The following is a 19,543-nucleotide window of genomic DNA, read 5'->3' as shown; positions in this document are numbered from 1 at the left end:
AACAATGTTTAGAAACTGACTAACAGTTGTTTTTTAAGAAATTGTATTGATGCAGACTACTAGAAACCAAATTACAACACCAAAAAGATTTCTCCCTTCTTTCTTAGGTGCTCTCTCACTGAAGATGAATTATTGTGTTTGTCTTTTGGGAAGGTTTGGATATTTCCCCTGTGTATCAGAGAAACTGATTATCCTGGACTTCAAGAAATTGTACTATGTAGTTGTTTTCTTGATTTGTATTTTAAACTAATTTTTATGTGCTTGACACAGCAATACTCTGTCTGCATGCACCTAAAATGAGGTTGAGTCATTGTAGTAGTTAAAGAAATGGATTAGAGACCTAAATTCTGTTGAAAGTTAATCTTAACATGAGAACTTTGTTTACAAACAACCTGGAATTGAATAGCTGCCTTGCTTTAAAACAGAATTAGAGTATGAAAAAATGCACCCTCCAAAGGCAGGCTTGGTGTTTTGACAGACTGGTGTTAAATGTGAGACACCACACAGTGGCTTAGCTCCTCACATGTCTTAAGCAGATTTCTGAGCACTGGTAGGTCATCTAGTCTGATTTATTCAAAGGAGCATTTTAATTTATCTGAGTGTACAGTAGTGTCAAAAGCAGAAAGAAATACAAAACATTACAGATTTTATTTGATTTTTATATTCTAATATTGGGAGAGAAGAGAGAACATAAATAAGCATGAGACAAACTTTGTACCATAAGACAGTGCAGGAATAAATTGGTATTGTGAGGGTGGAAAGCAGAGTATGTGCTAGGGGCCTTGTATAAAACTGGCAAGGTGTGAAAACCAGAAGAATAATGAAAACAGAAGAAAATGAGTGTGGTAATGGGGTACCATGGAGACTGGAGCTGTATAAGTAAAGTTACATAAGACAAAGAGATTACCTCCTAGTGGGTGTATGTTTTCAACTGGCATGCATAGTGCTAGTCATACAATACCAAAATTGACACAGTGAAACACACACTGGTGTTTCTGCAGTCACAGTGTTAGAATTGCTGGGACATTGGTTTGGAAGGGAAATTCAGAAGTTGTCATGTTGCACTGAGAGCTTACTAACAAGTTGTCTCAATCCTGTTTAAGAGCTTTGTGACTGCCTGAAGTAGTAAGTTTGGACTCTGTGCCCTAAGTAAGAAGTTCAGAAAAGTAACAATTTTCTGATGAATGTGGATATCCTGGCCAAGAAAGAGGTGCACACTCCTGAGCCAGCTGTGCATCTTGCACAGAGCTATTCCCCAAATATCCAGGGCCAGAATAAAGTAATTCCTCCTTCTTAATACTACGTTGGAGTTCTCTTCCCAAATTTCAGTGCCAATCACTGCTGATTCCCTCTGCCAGAGAGGCTTCCATCAGCACTGGATTAAAAGTAGAACAGTATGGCAGCTGGATGTTAAGAATGTCTGCAACCTGTGAGCAGCCACAGCAGCAATACCATCTTTTTTTTCCTGAACTCCAACCTGAATTTCCCAAGCCAGAATCTCTGGATGTTGACCCCTCTTGTATCATCTTGGAATGCAAGGAAAGTTTAAATTCTGTTGTCATTGTAAATATTCCTCAAATAGCTTTAAGCTACTTCTATTCTAACAGAAAATTTTAATGTGAATCCTACCTCAAATCAGGAAGTAATTTCCTTAAGAATTCTGTGGTTTGTTTTTTAATAAAACTTGGATTGTGTTTATGTAAGGGACATGTGAGACTTGGAAATTAATATTTTTTTCATTGTTTATTTTTTTCATTTCCTTAACTTAAATATTTGGTTTATTTTATAATAAACCATCTGTGAACTGGAGTCACTACACTTAGAGGACTTGGTTGCAAGTGTTCTTGCCTCATAAAAGTAGAACTTACAGTGACAGATTTATTTATCTTCTGAACCTCACAGTCATAATGCTTCACTTCATGTCATATGCTGAAACTGTTTTGTTTTGTTTGGTCTTCACAGTTAAAATCTACCTTCTGATAACAAGGAAGTGAAAACAATGGGAGTGACTTACCTGTGGCAAATCCTTGAGCCTGTGAGACAACCTGTCAACATGAGTAGTCTCAGAGGGAAAACACTTGCTGTTGATTTAAGTTTGTGGGTTTGTGAAGCACAGACTGTTAAAAAGATGGTTGGAGTAGTTACCAAGCCACATCTCAGGTATCCATATCGATTATTCGAGCAAAACGTCTTGGAGCTGTAGAATTTAAATATGGTACTTATTCAATAGACTTCTAAGAGTAGCTCTGAAATTCATATGACTGGTGTTTTGATTCAGTTAAAACTTATGCTACATATGTAAATGGTTGGAAGTTAGTTCTAAGAAGACCCCCATGTTGAATTAATTATGTTTAAATCATTCTTCAGGCATTTGAACAAACTTGAGGAATATGTATATATTTTTAATTTAAATGACTTATCTAAGGAATGAGCATTTCTAAGCATCTATAATTTCAAAGCACTGTTCTCTGCAAACAGTGCTAACAATTATGAAAACATACACACATTTTCATCAGTGTTTATTGTTAGTTACCAGTGTAGAATACTGAGTTACTCGATGGTGTTATACACTCCTGTGACTTCTGTTGAGTTCAGTACGATATGCAATATCAGCATGATACAAAATCTCAGCATTTTCTGAGAATAATGTCTTAAAATGTTTTATGCCTACAAACCTAAATGGATAATTAAATATAAAACTGGCAGCATTACCAAAGTCATTACATCAGTGTGCTACCACACTGATGTCCTGTGTGTAGTGGAATGGAAGCATCAGTCCAGACCTCCAAAGCAAGACAAAGGGTTGAACAGATTTCTACCAAAAACATGTTTTCAGACAGTTGAAAATTAATTATTTTTAATAATTTGCATTTTTGAGTAACTTATTGTATTGATTGATTTTTTACATCATTTGTATAAATAGAACTAACCTCAAAAGACCAGCTTAGTGTTTATTGCTGTTAGTAATTGTACAAAATTAAATCTAGCATAATGGTCTCTTCATATCTGTCAAAGAGATATAAGTGTTTGATCTACTCCTTTTGAAAGATTGATACTGGAATTACTGGTAAAAGCATAGCTGTTTGATATGACTGCTGTTAATTTTACTGTTGTAGTCCAAATATTTATTACTGCACCCTTGTAAAACTCCACCCCTCAGTGGTGCTGGTTTGCATATGAAATAAATTGGCATGGTAATGGTATCTAAAAGTCTGTCCAATACTACAGCGTTCAGTCACTTGAGATGTACCTATATTGATAGATTTGAGGTTAATATTTGATATAAAAGAATCAATGTAAATATGTGTTTGGAGGCAGATTTTGGATATTGAATATATTTATATTAAGCCTTTTAAGTTTGCTTACATCTTTACACCCAAAAAAGATCTTTTCTGTCCTTATATGGTATTTTCTTGGGAATTTTGTAAAGCTGCTACAATTTCATAGTATGACAATTTCAGCCAAAGACAGGAATGTAGATCAGAGGTTTGTTTAGCTCGGGGGTAGGAGAATCACTAGAGGTAGAGACAATGCTAGGATTTTTCCAGTGGTAGGGTCAGGAAAATATAAGGGATATAAGGAAAAGGTCTGAAGAAATCAGTCTTACAAATAGTTCAGCTTATGAAACACTTTGCTTTATTGCAGAAACCTATTTTTTCGGTTCTCTTTCTTTACATCAATGGGAATTAAACTAGTGTTTGTCATGGAGGGAGAGGCCCCCAGCCTGAAAGCAGACACCATGAGCAAGAGGAATGAGATGCGCTATGGGCCTTCAAAGAAAGCTGGAAGTGTAAGAACAGGGAGATCTTTATTTAAAGCCATGTTAAAAGAGGTGAGTAACTGAGTTAAAGTATTTTTAATGTGTTAGAAAGAAATCTTAAACAGATTAAATACAGGAACTTGAAATAATTGATAGCTTTTGCTACAACCCACTCCTGAAGGCCAGGTAACTGAGGTTCTTGTTAAGAGATTCCTTTGGGGCACATTAGGGTGGAATGACACTGAATGACTGGTGTGTATATCTTTTACACTTGAGCCAGTTGTGTAAAGGAGGAAACTGGCAAGATAAAGAAAGCATTATCCCACCTCATGGATCTGGTTATTGTTGGCCTCACCCAGTTCAAAAAACAGTTTGTTGCGAAACAAAGGCTGTTTTTTTGTGGGCATCTCCCCATGGTGGGTGTGTACCTCCTGTATTATACTGGATCAGAGGTTTCACCAACACACACCCAAAAATTCTCCTCCTCTTTGGCTGAGGGTGCAAACCTGGCCTCAGCAAAGCACCTGCTGCTTTTTCAAATGGCCAGTTGTTTGAGTCATTAACCCCTAACACTTCAGTGTCTCACAGCTTTATACACAACAAATGTAAACAATGTTTCGAAGTTTGAAGGAAGGTGCACCTTTGAAGTCAGGCCTTACAGCATCTGTTAAGTGTTATAGAAGAGAAACAGTGTCAGAAAAATTTTCTCATTGATATGTTCCCGTGCACATTATGCTGTTTTGATTGACAACCATAACTGAGGATTAATTGCAAAATTTAGCTTTGCTGTTCTTTTATGGTGTTAGTATCTATACTTCTTCATATCCTCCCATCCCCATTAACCATTTTTGTCTATTCAAAATTTTATGAAGTAGACTTTATGGGCACTCAGGGCTTCATTAGACTGTACATACCTATTCATCTTCTATTCTAAAATTCTAAAATAAAATATTTTCTCTGAAATTTGTAGGTATATATTGATGGGTCTTGTACAGTGGTCCAGTCTTGGTAGGATGACAGCACTGTACTTTTCTGCTTGATATTCTTGGAGTTTGGCACCTGTTGGAAGATGTCTGTTCTGGCTCAGCATTACTGCTTGAGTAAACAGCATTACTTCTCAAAGATAAATACTCCTTTGTTACTACTCTTCTGAAGACATCCTAAATATCTATTTAAAGTATAAAGATTTTTGTGAAGGAGTAGCCATTAATCGTGCTGTGTTCAAGTCCTGTAATTAATACTTAGCTCTTTGTGGATATCTACTTTTCACTGTTACAGGAAATTATTTTTTGCTGAAGTAGTGCTTTCATTGATGAGGTGTTACATAGGCAGAACAACAGTAGCAGTTTTTAAATGCACTTGTGTCTGAGAAAATGCATGCTAATTAGTGAATTTAATAGCTCAGCATTCAGCCTCTTCCCTTTTGTGTTCCTTCTTCTAGTGTCTTGAACTGCTGGAGTGTTTAGGTGTCCCCTGGGTTCAAGCGGCTGGAGAAGCAGAGGCAATGTGTGCCTACCTAAATGCAAAAGGACTTGTTGATGGCTGCATTACCAATGATGGAGATGTTTTCTTGTATGGAGCTCAAACAGTTTATAGGAACTTTGCTATGAATGCTAAGGTAATGTACCTCCCCCTGTTCCCACTCTTTCTATAGACTTTTAAAGAAATGTAAATAGAAAGAAGGGACTTGAAAAAATACTTTTATGTTATTAAATTTACCTTGTAGTAGTTAGATTTGTTTGAAAGAGTATGATTAAGATGGGAACATTTTATTTGATTCACTGGTAATTCTTGTATTGGCTGTGAGAGGAAAACTACTGAGAACAGGTTAATATTGCCTGTGTTTGTAGTATCCTGTGGTGTCTCATATAAAGCTAAATAGCAAATTTTTTTTTCCCATTTTCTCCTTTATTGTGGAGAAGTTGAGTGAAGTAATTGCTTCCTATAAATTTTCCCCTTAGTGTACACATACTTGTGTCTTACAGGTTCATTTTATTATGAATATTCTTGCAATTAATGCTGTTCTTCCTAATTGAATATTGAATAGTGTAGGGATTGTACATCTTTATTACAATCAATTTTTGTGATCATTCAAAAAACCAAATAATTTATGGCCTTAAACTGAAGTATTCATTTGTTAAGAATACAATTTTCCAGAAATGGTGAAAGGCTACCCCAAATTTCTGTAATTTATAATGTTCATCTGAAAGTCTTGTTGAAAAAATACATTGGAGATATGAAAAAATCAATATAACAAAAGAAGTGCACTACAAATAATTAACTCTAAAAAATAATTAGGGTTGATGGAAGGTTATTTGCTTTGGTGACACCATGTTTGAGTTCTTCCTTTACCTGGTTCTTTCATTCAGCTTCTTTGTCATTTATCACCAACAGTGAAGGCAAGCTCAATCTTTCATGTGTACTTAGGTACATATATAGGTCAGCATAAAAAATAATTTGTGAGTGTGCAGGGGGCACATTTGTCAGGGGCAGCTGTTCTAGCAAAAGGGATCACTTTAGTTTGTTGGCATGTGGAGGGATTTTATTTTTGTTGTGACTGAGGAAGAAGGAAGGCAGTGGCCTATGTTTTAATTCATGTTAATCTTGATTCCATTTTGTATTTGAGTCCCTTTACCTTTCAAATATTCCTTTAGCTTATGCCTAATATGTTAGGTAACATTTTTTTTCTTCTATTTTGCTTAAGTAGTACATTGAAATGTTTACATGCATTTTAGAAACTTCGCTTCCTGAAATGACTTGGCACAGCCACTAGGATTTGATAATGTTAGTTTTGCCACTCTTTTTTCTACAGGTAGTAAACAATAAAAACACCTAGAGTCATAGAATATACTGACCTGGAAGTGACCCATCAGGATCATTGAGTCCAACTCCTGGCCCTGCACAGGACATCCCAAGAGTCGCCATGTACCTGAGAGCCTTGTCCAAACACTTTTTAAAGTCTGTCAGGTGTATCTTGGTGCTGTGACCACTTCCCTGGGGATCCTGTTCCAGTGCCCAACCACCCTTTGGGTGAAACACATTTTCCTGATACTCAACCCAAACCTCCCCTGACACAGCTTCATGCTGCTTCCTCGAGTCCTGTCATTGGTCACCAGAGTGAAAAGATCAGAGATCAGTGTCTGCCCCTCTGCTTCCCCTTGTGAAGATGTTGAAGGCTGCAGTGAGGTCTCTCCTCAGTCTCCTCCAGGTTGAACAGACCAAATGACTTCAGCCACTCCTCATACAGCTTCCCCTCAAGGCCCTTCACCATCTTTGTTACCTCCTTTGGCTGCTTTCTAATGACTTAATGAATTTTTAATACTGTGGCACCCAAAGCGGCCCCCAGCACTGGAGGTGAGGCTGCCCCAGTGCAGAGCAGAGCAGGACAATCCCCTCCCTTGCCTGGCTGGCGATGCTGTCCCTGATGTTCCCAGGATAGGGATGGCCTCCTGGCTGCCAGGGCACTGCTGGCTCATGTTCAACTTGCCATCAGCCAGGACCCCCAAGTCCCTTTCTGCAGCACTGCTCTCCAGCCTCTCACTGCCCAGTCTGTGCACACAGCCAGGGTTACCCCGTGCCAGGTGCAGAATCCAGCACTTCCCCTTGTGAAGCGTCATATGGTTGGTGACTCATGTCTCTAGTTTGTCTCTCTGCCCTTCAGGGAGCCAATAACTCCCAATTTAGTGTTGTTGGTAAACTTGCTTAGTATTCCTTCCAGTCCTGAAACTGAATTTGAATTAACCCTTTTGGTATCAAGTTCAGGATAATAATGAAGATGTTGAGAAGTGGGCTGAGGATAGGAGCCCTGTGGAACTCCTCTTGTGAGAGGTTGCCAGACGTTGATTTAACCCTGTCTGCTGTGGCTCTTTGTGCCTGACCTGTGAGCCAGTTGCTCGCCTGTTGTGTAACATGGTTATCCAGCTGTGTGCTGGACCTCTTGGCTTATTTTAGTTTCTTTCAACAGTTGATGCCCATACTGGAAGTTCCAGAACTGTAGTTGTTCATGTGGTAGCCGCTGTGCATTACATTATAAATTTTAATGGCATTTTTTTTTTCTATTAGACCCCTCTTATGGGGTAGACCCCTTTCCTGTGGGTGTGGGTGAACAGGGGTGAGTAAGCAATCTCAATTGAACATGACTCAGGGCAGTTCCTTCCCTGTAACAGATGTAACAGAAATAATATGTAATGAATTTCTCTTGCAGGATCCACATCTTGACAGTTACACAATGTCCTCTATTAAAGAGAAACTCAGTTGTGACAGAGAGTCTTTGATTGGGCTAGCAGTTCTTCTGGGCTGTGATTATCTTCCAAAGGTAAGCAGTATAATTATTTTTATTTGGTGCTTCCACTGTCTTGAAAAACAACAAAGTGTATCAAGGGAGAATGTACATGCTGGGAAAGCTTATGCAATGCATGATTACTGAGATCCAGTAGAAGATGTGTAGGAAGTCACTGTAAATTCTGTTTGTAAAACAGATATTATAGATATATGTTTGTAAAACAGATATATAACAGATATTATAGATATATGTTTGTAAAACAGATATCTGTTAAGGATATTGAGAATGGTTCATGAACATCAGTCTTTCTAAGATTGTTCTGTGTTGTTCCAAACCTTTCCTATAATGGAGGTGAAGGCAAAAGTTTAGATGCTGATTACATTGAGCCAAGGCGTGAGAACTCGATTATTTGTGAGGATGCTTTGGTAACAAGTCACGTACAAGTGCATCCCTGGCAGAGGAGCTGTGCAAAATGAGAAAAAATGGCTTTGTCTGTGCTCTTTGTAAGACTTAGTAGTGGTGGTTTTGAGCTGTAGTTATTAGTAAAGGCAGTTCTGGATGCAGTTTGGATGTATTCCTGTTCCATTGTTTGTAAATATATAATTTATGAAGAATTAGAAGTGATCTATTTGGAAGTTTACCTAATTAATTGAGAGGAATCTCACTCATTACTACTTCACTTCTTTATTTTTTTCCTTCCTGTAAACTCTTGATTTCTTTTTTGAGATTTTGAACAGAAGCTGTTGTAATGGCTATTTGAAAGGGAAAAGAAGAGGGATGAAACTTGATTTCCATACAGTTCCTTATGTAATGACTTCGGGCAATGAATGCTCCCATTCAGGCTTGCAGGAGATATCTAGTTATTCTTAAATAATTATGTCCCAGATAAAACTGTCCTTTAAACAACTGACACTGCTGGAAAAAACAAACCTTTCATTATTTTTGTTTTGGGTTTTGTTTTCTGTTTTTTTTTTTTTTAATTTTGCTTCTGTTATAGGAATCTGTAAATAGTTTGTTACTACTGTAAAGAAAGGGAGTAAAAAAAACAGTGGATAATCAGTGGTTATTGTACCAAAGTAGCTCCTGGAATGCCAAGTTCTTACGTAGTGTTAAAATTATGTGATGCCACATAGATCCTTTGAGTTATTGCAGCTCAGCAAAGTGGATGAAGACAGAAAGTTGTAAAGAAAGCTGAATTATGGGAGTGCATTGGGAGTGGAGATGGGCAAAAGAGATAAATGAGAATACCACACTATAATGGCACTTATTTTGTTGAAAATACATCAAAATAATGCTTTCCTTGCAGAAGCTGAATATCTGACTTTACTTGAATGTCTGACTGTAGTCCAATGAGAACTTGGTTTGAAATGTAGATTTATTTTATATGGTTGTATGTATTCAGTTGTGCCATTACAACTGAATAAATATAGATTTATTTGTAACGATGCTGTAGAAAGTACACTCAATACAATCTTCTTAATCAGATGTATTGATTCTTGGCAAAATAGAGTGAAGATGTAAAGAACTGGAAAGCAATATGTGTGTGTTTTAAATCATAGTCTGACACAGTAGTTTGGATCAGAAGGGACCTCTGAAGTTCACTTAGTCCAACCCCCCTGCAGTGAGGGACATCTTCAATTAAACCAGGTCACTCAGAGCCCCATTCCAACCTGACCTTGAATATTTCCAGGATGGAGCATCTGTCACCTCCCTGGGCAACCTGTGCCAGTGTTTCACTACTTCATTGTAACTTCTCTATTCTGAATCAAACTTTTTAGTTTGTTATTGCTTTCTGCTTCCTTCTTTGCCTTGTTTTATCTCGGGTGCTGTTTAGCATAAGAACAGCTTGTGTGTTACACTGGCATTACAGCTGTAATCTGTCACCTTCTCTTGGCCCTTAAACCTGGTCAAAAATATTTTTCTCAATTTATTCTCAACATCTGGAATAACTTTTTGTCATTACTCTATGCTATGTAATAAAGATGTTTTGGTAAGAATATGAATATTTTGTTTGTAATTAAATAATATTTCATATTTCTCTATAGGGGGTTCCAGGAGTTGGGAAGGAACAAGCTTTAAAGTTAATTGAGACTCTGCAAGGTCAAAACTTATTGCAAAGGTAAAATGGAAATTTATGTAAATGCTTTTTTATTCAAAGACTTAATAGTATGTACTTCAGCTCCAAGACAATGTTTGTAATTTTTTTAAGTTAGGGAGGATATTACCACATTCCTTACCTTGTGTTTGCTAAAGGAATTGGGTGTTTTGCTAGGCAAGTCTCTTACTTGTTTTAAACATTAGCTGGCTCCTAACTATTGAGCTAGCAGGTATAAGTTGATATATTGGAGTGAAAGTTGTAGGGACTGATGAGACTTGCTGATTTTTAGTTGGGTTGTGGATTAGGAGTTGAGATACCAAGTGCTTTCTATGTTTGTTATCATAATGTGTGTGTCAGTGCTAGAAATCTGACATGATGTACTGCAAAAGAACCCTGTTTCATAAGTTGGAAAACTGTTTCTTGGATAAATGCTTGACAAGTATAAAGAAATTATTTTTCAGTGGTTTAAGTGTGAAAGCTAAAATATTTCTTGATCCTTTTAACATCATCCTTTTAGGTTTGAGCAGTGGAAGGAACAATTTCAGTATGATGATAATCCACATTTGGTTGTTAAAAGGGTAATTCACTGTTCAGAGTGCCATCATCCAGGTCAGTGTGAAAAGTGCTGAGCTGTACTTTTAGCCTAATTGTTTACTTTTTATTATGGGGTGATGGTTTTGTTTTATTGGATTATAGTTTTTTTTTTTCTACTAGCGTTAAAAACACTTTTCAGCTTCAATCTTCATGTTTTCAATATTGTGTATATGTACCCTTATATAAACATTTCTAAGGCTTGGGGCTAATTTTCTTCAAGTGTGAAACTAATTGACAGCAGATGGAATGTTATCATCCTGCTGTTGTGGGATCCCAGATATTTGCCTTTTTAACATGATCAGTAAAGACAGCATGTTGTACTCTATACTGCCTGGCAACTATTTCTTTAGTTGCTTGAACTGGTCCTGCATCAAGAGGACCAAATCTCATCATTGATGAAGTATGCAGCAGTGTTTTTTCAAGAAGAAATTAATCCCAAGCACCCTGATTTTGGTATCATCTTTGATCAGTGAACTCATTCAAATGAATCATTTGATGAAGGAAAAGCCTGATTCAAATATATTACTTATATGTATTTTCCAGGTTATCACACATTACTTCTATAGTTTTTGATAATAAATTTCCAGCTTAAAATCTGAAACTGTTGAGGGAAAAGTCTTCAGAAAAATGGAAGCCTGCATATCTTTTTCAGTTTTTACTATAGATTTATAAATGCAACTAATGCACTCAGATCTGCTTACAGCTGCCATTCACATCTCATTCATACATGTTCTTAGCTTTGTATTTGCAAAATTGCCTTTATAGGTTTGGAGATTTCGGGAACCCCTTTTCTCCTCACTTTGTGTGTCTGTTGCTGTAGGATCTTACAAGGAACACGAGCACAATGGATGCAAATTCTGTGAAAGTGTGAGATGCTGCAAACCCCGTGACTCCGAACACTGCTGCCCCTGTGCATGGCATCGGTGGCAGCAAGTGAAACAAGCACACGCAGTGGAGGACAGTATCAGAAAGTAGGAATGGCCTGAAAATATAACTGCTTTTCCCTGCATTCATATGCAGGGTGAGCATTTAGATGCTGCATTTTTTCCCATTTGCCCTCAGTTCCTAACACATTTGTTTTTGCCTCCAGAAAAGCCGTGAGTTGTGAGGGCTTTCCATTTTCTGAGGTAACAAACAAGCCTGCTTAATATCAATTGTTTTAATCAATTAGTTTAAATTTCTGCTTTTTGTCCTCTTTTAAACTGCTTCTTTTATGTTTTATCTCAAGGTTATCCAAGAGTTTCTTGTAAACAAGAATAAATTGATCAACATTAAGGAATGTCAAAGGCCAAATTTATTGTCCTTTCAGGTATGTAACAAAATTATGAATATTCAGCTTTGTAGTCTTTTATTTATTACTAAAGAAGACATCTGTGATAATGATGATCTTTGCTGGTAATTTTGTTTGAAATAAGAATTAAAGAATCTTGCTACAACATCTTAATATACCTCACTGTTTTGAAAGCCTAAAATTGAAGACTTTGGAAAAAATCATTTGCTGTAAATAGGTAGATAGAAAAGTGGAAGAAAGAGAAAGCTCACTTGTCATTGTTTTGTTTTTTATTGTCCAGTATTGCTAGATGGGGGTGAGAGTGTTCTAGGAAGGCTTTTTACTTGGTTTTTATTGGCAAAATCAGATCTCTTACAATGTTTCATTTTTTGCGTTTGATGATGGTGTAAGAATTACAGATAGTAGAGTAGATCACAGTTAAACAATGGCTTTAAAGTGGCTTTAAGGAAAATCCATGTTCATTGTCTCACATGTGAAATCTGTAACTTTCACAGCTCCTGGTAGAGCTGATGTGAACCTGACAAGGTGTTTAACAACTGCCTTATCCCTGCTGCTGCCACCACGCAACTGTTCCCTTGGCTTGTCACTGACAGCTGATGAATGTGCCCTGCTAGGGATGGCTGTTCCCTCCTTTGGCAGTGAGGTGTTGTTGGGCATTACTCTAATGTATAAATGCACTCTAGATATTTTAAGTATTTAGCCCAGTGTCCCAACTACATAACTATCGAACAGAAGAAAGAATCTTTTAAAGTTTGGGATTTTTTTTATACAAACAGCTGTTTGCTTCAGAGAAGATGGAATGGACCAAACATTATGCCTGTAAGAAGCTGTTAGCACTTTTGACACGTTATGATATGATCCAGAGAAAATCTGGATACATTGACTCAAAACAACTGCAGGCAATACGGTAATGTAGCTTGATTCCTTGAACTTAATATGTTTACTTCTGCTGGCAGATAAAAACCACAAGGTTTTTCAGAAAAAAAGGAAATATGGTTTTCTTCTATCTTTGTTTCAAGCTTTGTACTTGTTTTGAATAGAGGTAAAAATTCAGATTAGTGCACCAATTCTACTACTGCTGCACAGAGTAATACATAGAGCAGTTTCATTCTAAATGGCAGTGCTTGTGTTCTCCTATGGTTGCTTTTTGTTCCTTTTCCTTGGACCTGCCTTGGTCCTCTGCTCAGGTTCTTAGCAGACATTTAATTGAATTCTGTGTCTCAGACTAAGAGTTCAGGCTTGGTAATTAGCATCTGCAAATTCAGTCATAGTTTCTGATTGCTTATCAGACCTACCAGCTGTCATTGTATTATGTGTCAACACTACTTTTCATTCAGGACTGCTACATTTAGGAATGTAAAACTGTCCAAGTATACTGTTATTAAAAATGGACATGCAAGGAAGAAAAAGCAAGATAAGCATGTAATTACTTTCTCCCAGAATAATTTCCCACCATCCAGATTTCTGTTACTTAGGAATTCACTGAGTCAGAATTAGCATTTTCTTATTCTATCAGCCTTCAATGTAATTTATTTTTTTAATGATCTAATCTTTTCTTAACCTTAAGTCAACTTCTAGAATCTATAGTGTCTGTTGGCAAATCTGAACTTCACTTTGTCAAGGGAACTGTGACTTATTATAACTTTATCTGATGGTTTTGTTTCCCAAATGAAACCCAAATTCTCCCTGCCTCCCTAATTCTTTTATTGGAAGAAGGTTAGTAATTTTTCCATGCTTGTCAAGGTTTTTAGACATTAATTTTGGGGCACAGGAGGACAGTCAATAGCAGTGTGATAGTATCACTTCTGGGTCGATGGGTCATATCTTGAATTAGTACTTATAGAGATGCTGATCTATTCAGTGTTATCTTTCAAAAGACTGGGGAGACTGGTTGGAGAATGCTTTTTAAATAGATTGGCAAGATAAATTACCAGCATTTGCCTTGATGAATGAATTCATTGACTTTCTCTGTTTATAGCACTTTCTGATATTTCAGGAGTTTATAAGAGAGATGGTGCATGCTCTGGAAGATTTCTTTTGTTAACAAGTGTTTAAAAATGCAGTAATGGTTCAGCAGGATCAGCATGATCCTATTCTTCCTGCATAGGAAGCTACTAAACTGGGGTGTAGATAGTCTTTTTAGAAAAATGTCAGTGACTGACTGTCCCTGCTCAGTTCAAGTTGTGTCTCTCCTCATGGAAAATCATATATCATGCAAAAGATATAAATGACCCTATCTGGTCATCCAGAAAATTACTGTGCAGGGCAACAGCCTTCTCTGGCATTAGTATCTTAAAATCATAGAATCATTTAGTTTGGAGAAGTCCAACCATTAACCTGACACTGACAAGTCCACCACTAAACTGTGTCCCTCAGTTCAACATCTACACATCTTCTAAATTAAATATCTCCAGAGATGGTGGCTCAACCACTTTTCTGGGCAGTTTGTTCCAATACTTGACAACCCTTTCCATGAAGAAATTATTTCTAATATCCAATCTAGTCCTCCCCTGGTACAGCTTAAGGCCGTTTCCTTTCCTTTCTTATTACTTGTTACCTGGGAGAAGAGACTGAGCCCCACCTGGCTGCAACCTCCTTTCAGGCCATTGCAAAGGGCCATGCGGTCCTCCCTGGACTAAACACACCCAATTCCTCCTTCCTCAACTCCTCCTTTCACACTTGTGCTCCAGCTCCTTCATCAGCTCCACTGCCCTTGTCTGGACATGCTCCAACACATCCAGTACCACCCCTAGTGGTGAGGGGCCCAGAAATAGACACAGGATTTGAGGTGTGGCCTCACCAGTGCTGAGTGCAGGTGGAAAATCACTGCCCTGCTCCTGCTGGCCACTCTATTGCTGATCCAGGCCAGGATGCCACTGGTCTTCTTGACCACCTGGGCACACTCTGGCTCATGTTCAGCTGCTGTTGACCAACACCTCCAGATCCTTTTGCTCTTGGCCACTTCCCAGCTACTCCTCCCCAGCCTGTAGCACTGCAGGGGCTGTTGTGACCCAAGGGCAGGACTTGGCCTTGTTGAACCTCATACAATTGGCCTCAGCATCAGACCAGTCTGTCCAGACCCCTCTGCAGAGCCTTCCTGCCCTCCAGCAGGTCAACACTCCTGCCCAACTTGGTGTTGTCTGTGAACTGACAGAGTGCACTTGATCCCCTCCTCCAGGTCACTGATAAAGACATTAAACAGGACTGGCCCCAGTAGTGGGCCCTGGGGAGCCCCATCAGTGACTGACCTCCAGCTGGATTTAATCCACTCACCACACCCTCTGGGCTTGACCATCCAAACCATTTTTAACCCAGTGCACCTATCCCAGCCACGAGCAGCCAGTTACCCCAGGAGAAAGCTGTGGAAAATGGCATCAAAGGTTTTACTGAAGTCTAAGGCAGACAATATCCACAGCTTTTCCCTCATCCCCTTGAGCGGGTCACCCTGTCAAAGAAGGAGATCAGGTTGGTCAAGCAGGACCTGCCTTTTGGGCAGGTCAGCTGAAGATGTTTGTAGGAGATTGAATTATATTTTTCTCTTACAGAAGAGCATTTTTATTTTGCGTGAATGCTCTTCTGAATGTCAAATAAAAATGTTTTAGTGGTCAAATCTATACTCCAAATTTTACTGTAGACAGAGTAGTGTATTTTTTATAAGATGTAGTAATTTCAATTTTATGATAAGTTTTTTTTTTCTCTGAATAATTTCAAATTAGAATATTGAAATATTTTTAGATTTAAATCTAAATTTAAGTCATTTAATGGACTTCCTCTTCTTACAGGATTGTTAAGACACGTGTTAAAAATGGAATTCCTTGTTTTGAAATTGAATGGCAAAAACCAGGTGGGTCTGGTTTCTATGTACATTATGGAACAAAACAGTCATAGAAAAAGATAAAATCAAGCTTTAAAGAGGACAAGAGTTTGGCAACACTCTAAGGCAATGGAATGTGGGCAAGATTGGAGACTGTTCTGTGGAAATAACAGGAAATGTGCATCAAATTTTACATACCCAGAAAGAAAAAGCAACACTTTAAAAAACCAAATTTACCTAGAAAGCAAGGGACTCAGTCTTCAGCTACTTTTTCTGGTAGTTGTAAATAAGACCCGAACCGTGTATTTCATACCTTATTTCACTAGGTACCTGAAGCTGTCACTGTTTACTAGCTAGAAAATTTTCTGTGTTGCCAGACTCCTCCCTGTAGTGTGTCCATTTGTGTCAGGAGACTGGCAGGAAGAAAAAGACTTTACTTGTAGATAAATCTCAAATATCATACTATTGAATTTTTATGTACCTTCTTTGTATTCAAGTCTTTGCTGTTTGGTTTTCCATTCCATACTTTGACATTCATATCAAAAGTAGATTCATTATTTTTTCAGAACATTATGTTGATCCAGAAGATGAGCCTGTGGAGTTGTTTGTAGTCACAGTAGAAGAAGAGTCTTTGTTTCAGGCTGCTTATCCTGATGTTGTTGCCCTCTATCAAGTGGAAAAGTCAGGCATTCTTCAGAAGAAACAGAGAAGTAAGTCCAGAAGCTTATTTCTTAGGAATTTATGTGTCTTGCTGGAATGCAGAAAAGCCAAAAACATTTCTCCTGCTTTTGAACCATATAATGCCAAAGCAAGATGAGGTCATGGTACCTTGCAGAGACTGTGCTTTAATCTTACTATTCTGTACTTTTGCACTAAGAGATATGAACTGTGATTTATGTGCCATTCAAAGTGCACTCTTTATTATTTTTCTTTTCAGAAAAGAAAGACAGACCAGAAGAAAAGGAATTACCAAATTCTTATGATGAAATTACCAGTCTTCTGTCTCAAATTAATTTAAAACCTACACACAGAATTCTTCCTGTGCAACATTCCGTGTCAGATACGAAAGCTCCCCCAGAAGGTCAGACACAGCAGAGAAGTACTGGATCAAAAGATGTAGCATTACCTTTAGCTACCTCTATAACAACAGTTCATGTGTCAGCATCAGCAGCTGCTCTTGCTGATTCATCTGTGTCCTCAGAATGCACTAAATATTCAGGGATATCATCCTCTTGCTTTGTACCAGCTGGTCTGCAACTGAGCAGTACTGATGAGAAAGGAGCCTCCTACAGCACTTCACCAGCCCATGGAGGTGATGACCATGATCCAGCAGCTGACTTAACCACATGCATAAAATACTCACATCCACTAAATCATGAAACAGTAAGAAATAGCTCAGGGTATTCTGATGTTACAAAGCCTGATACGCATTCTGATAGTGAAGATGATTTGTTCTCAAATGGTGCTGTGGGACAACTTCAGGAGTGGTGTTTAAGCGAGCGAATACTTAAGAAGGCTCCCATTCCATCACAGCCTTTGTCTGAAGATGCAGTGCAACTGGAGTCTTTGAATTGTTTTAAACAAAGAAAAGAAACATTGAATCCTGATAGAAATCATGTCTCTTCCTCCTGTCAGTTAAATAACCTTTTGCAGAAAAATAAAAATGTTCTATCAGAAAACTCTGCGAGTGAATCCAGCGTACATATCTATCAAGATGCATACAAAAAAGCTGACATCCTGGCTGAAATGGTGCAAAAACACCCTTATAGAAGTGGTTCAGCATCTCTAGCTTTCAGTGGGCAAACAACAGAAACACTTCATCCTGGGTGTGAAATGCTTCCAGCGTCTCAAAAGCCAGCAGATGCAACTGGCTGTCACATTAAAGAAGCTTGTATTGAAACTACTTGGAAGGCTTCTTTTAAAAAGAGTGTCTGTCAGAACAGATGCTCTTCTAGCGAAGACAGTGATGATGGGCACGTGGATAAAATCCTGGTTTATGAGCAGCAGAAAAGGCAACTGAACCCTGACCAATTTAAAAAATGTTTTACAAAGAAAAAGAGTAGCACTATTTCTAGCAAAAGGACAAACAGTGACTCAGCCCTTACAATTAAAGGGAAGAAGAAAATGACCAATTTAAAGAAAGCTGTTAACAGTTTCTCAGTGCAAGTAGCTCCAAAATCATCCTCTGTAGAAGTTAATTGTTCCCAAAGCACAGAGCAACCAATTGAAAGATTGGTTTCTAGTCCCACACAGCAAGAGAAAAGTGCTGTTCTGACTTATGCGTGGGCAGACAGTCCCCTTCCCCTGTCTGAAAGACTGAAAGGAAGAATCAAAATCAATTAGGTTCTCCATAAAATAGATTATGATAGCAATTAATTACCAGTTAACTTCCCTTCATGAAGAGTTCTTTCTCAAAGTTTCTGCAGGATGCTCTATCAATCTTACGTGGACGCAGTTTTAATGAATAGAAAATTCTGGCACTGGAGCTGAAGTTTGAAACTAAAATGATAACAAAAGTACCAAACAGTTGATTGTAGGCAAGTACCAGTCATTCTCTGTGTGTTTACATTCTGAACTTGATACATAAGCATCAGGATACAATGTGCAAGGATGAATAAGATTTATTTTAAGAAAAAGGGGGTTTTTCCCAGTTAATTGCGCAGATTTTGTGTACAGCTATTAGTCTTGCTTACAAAAACACTTACTAGAACAACACCTAGACAAAGTGATGCAGCATTTTTAAACTGAAATTCTCCATTCTCCTCCACTAATTTAATTTTGCAAGTTTTGAAATTGGTTTTGAAATCCTGTGTTTCTGGTTTGTTGACCATCTCTGAAAGACCACATAGAGACACACAGCAGATGTACCTCACAGGGTAGCTAAATTTATATCTGCCATGCCCCATAATAAGCTGTTCTTTGGGGGTGTGCCTCTTCCAAAGAGCGGAATAAGCCGTGTAAGGATACTCTGGTGTTGTAGCTGTCATATCTAATATTTAAAGAAATTTGATGACTGATTTAATTAAATTTAATTAGGGCATTTTCCTTAAAGAAAGTTGAATTCCCATCTAAAATTCACTAAATTCACTTCATAATAGAGTGAAAGTTAAATTACAGAATATCTAATTGTCATATTGCGGGATCTTTGAATAATATCGTGTTTGGGGTTTTTTTACAAGGGAAACTTGAATACAATTACAATTTGTTTTGAAGTGCTTTTCCTACCTCTTTATTGCAGAAGCAGTCTCTGTTCATACACCAAAAAATGTTGTCCTCAACAGTTGCCTGTTGAAAGAATGCCTCCTTGTCTGTATTAGGTGTTTGTAACTTTTTCTGTGCACCAGCCAGAAGGAAGACAATTCTTGCCAAGACATATTGTTAACAAGAGAAATTTAGAGTATCTGTGCCGTAGTGAAAATGTCAGTTCTTCATCATGGTCAAGGACCAAGTTTGGAAGCTGAATTCCAGATGTGTTTAAGGAAGACTTAGGTAGCCTATGGCTAATGCAGTCTGCAATTAGACAAAATGGTAATTTCTTAGTTTCCTCTGTGAGAAGATGGAAGCATTTTATTTATAAATCATTTTTCAAATGAGAGATGTATTCTGGAAATGAAAAAAAAATCAAAAATATTGGAAATTTATTTTCAGTTTTGAAGATGGTCTTTGTCTTCTGGAGCCTCTTAAGCACCCAGCTGATATGAGAA

The 19,543-nt window shown here is 37.8% G+C and overlaps 1 protein-coding gene across 2 annotated transcripts; it reads left to right on the top strand.

The window, feature by feature from the left end:
- The first annotated feature begins 34 nt into the window (after window positions 1–34).
- On the top strand, window positions 35–18,463 carry GEN1 (GEN1 Holliday junction 5' flap endonuclease). Of its 2 annotated transcripts, XM_068183413.1 has the most exons (14): window positions 35–223; window positions 1,963–2,160; window positions 3,646–3,832; window positions 5,202–5,378; window positions 7,965–8,075; window positions 10,088–10,161; window positions 10,658–10,749; window positions 11,555–11,705; window positions 11,825–11,861; window positions 11,963–12,043; window positions 12,802–12,932; window positions 15,808–15,869; window positions 16,406–16,549; window positions 16,777–18,463. In XM_068183413.1, exons 2-14 carry the CDS (start codon window positions 2,000–2,002, stop codon window positions 18,180–18,182), a joined length of 2,814 nt encoding a protein of 937 aa, XP_068039514.1. In that variant the 5' UTR covers window positions 35–223; window positions 1,963–1,999; the 3' UTR covers window positions 18,183–18,463. The 2 variants fall into 2 exon arrangements, with proteins under 2 accessions (XP_068039514.1, XP_068039513.1); XM_068183412.1 differs by lacking the exon at window positions 35–223 and having other exon boundaries at window positions 1,853–2,160.
- The last annotated feature ends 1,080 nt before the right edge of the window (window positions 18,464–19,543 follow it).

This window comes from Anomalospiza imberbis, chromosome 3 (genome assembly GCF_031753505.1).
Source record: "Anomalospiza imberbis isolate Cuckoo-Finch-1a 21T00152 chromosome 3, ASM3175350v1, whole genome shotgun sequence".
Taxonomy (NCBI): domain Eukaryota; kingdom Metazoa; phylum Chordata; class Aves; order Passeriformes; family Viduidae; genus Anomalospiza; species Anomalospiza imberbis.
Note: the sequence above shows the minus strand (reverse complement) of the source record. Positions and strands in the feature narration are given on the sequence as shown.

Excerpts from the sequence above, each read along its gene's own strand:
- GEN1 (XM_068183413.1), top strand. The coding sequence starts at position 2,000 with ATGGGAGTGACTTACCTGTGGCAAATCCTTGAGCCTGTGAGACAACCT. Across the intron at positions 8,076-10,087 it reads GCTGTGATTATCTTCCAAAG|GGGGTTCCAGGAGTTGGGAA; the intron begins GTAAGCAGTATA and ends ATTTCTCTATAG. Across the intron at positions 16,550-16,776 it reads TCTTCAGAAGAAACAGAGAA|AAAAGAAAGACAGACCAGAA; the intron begins GTAAGTCCAGAA and ends TTTTCTTTTCAG.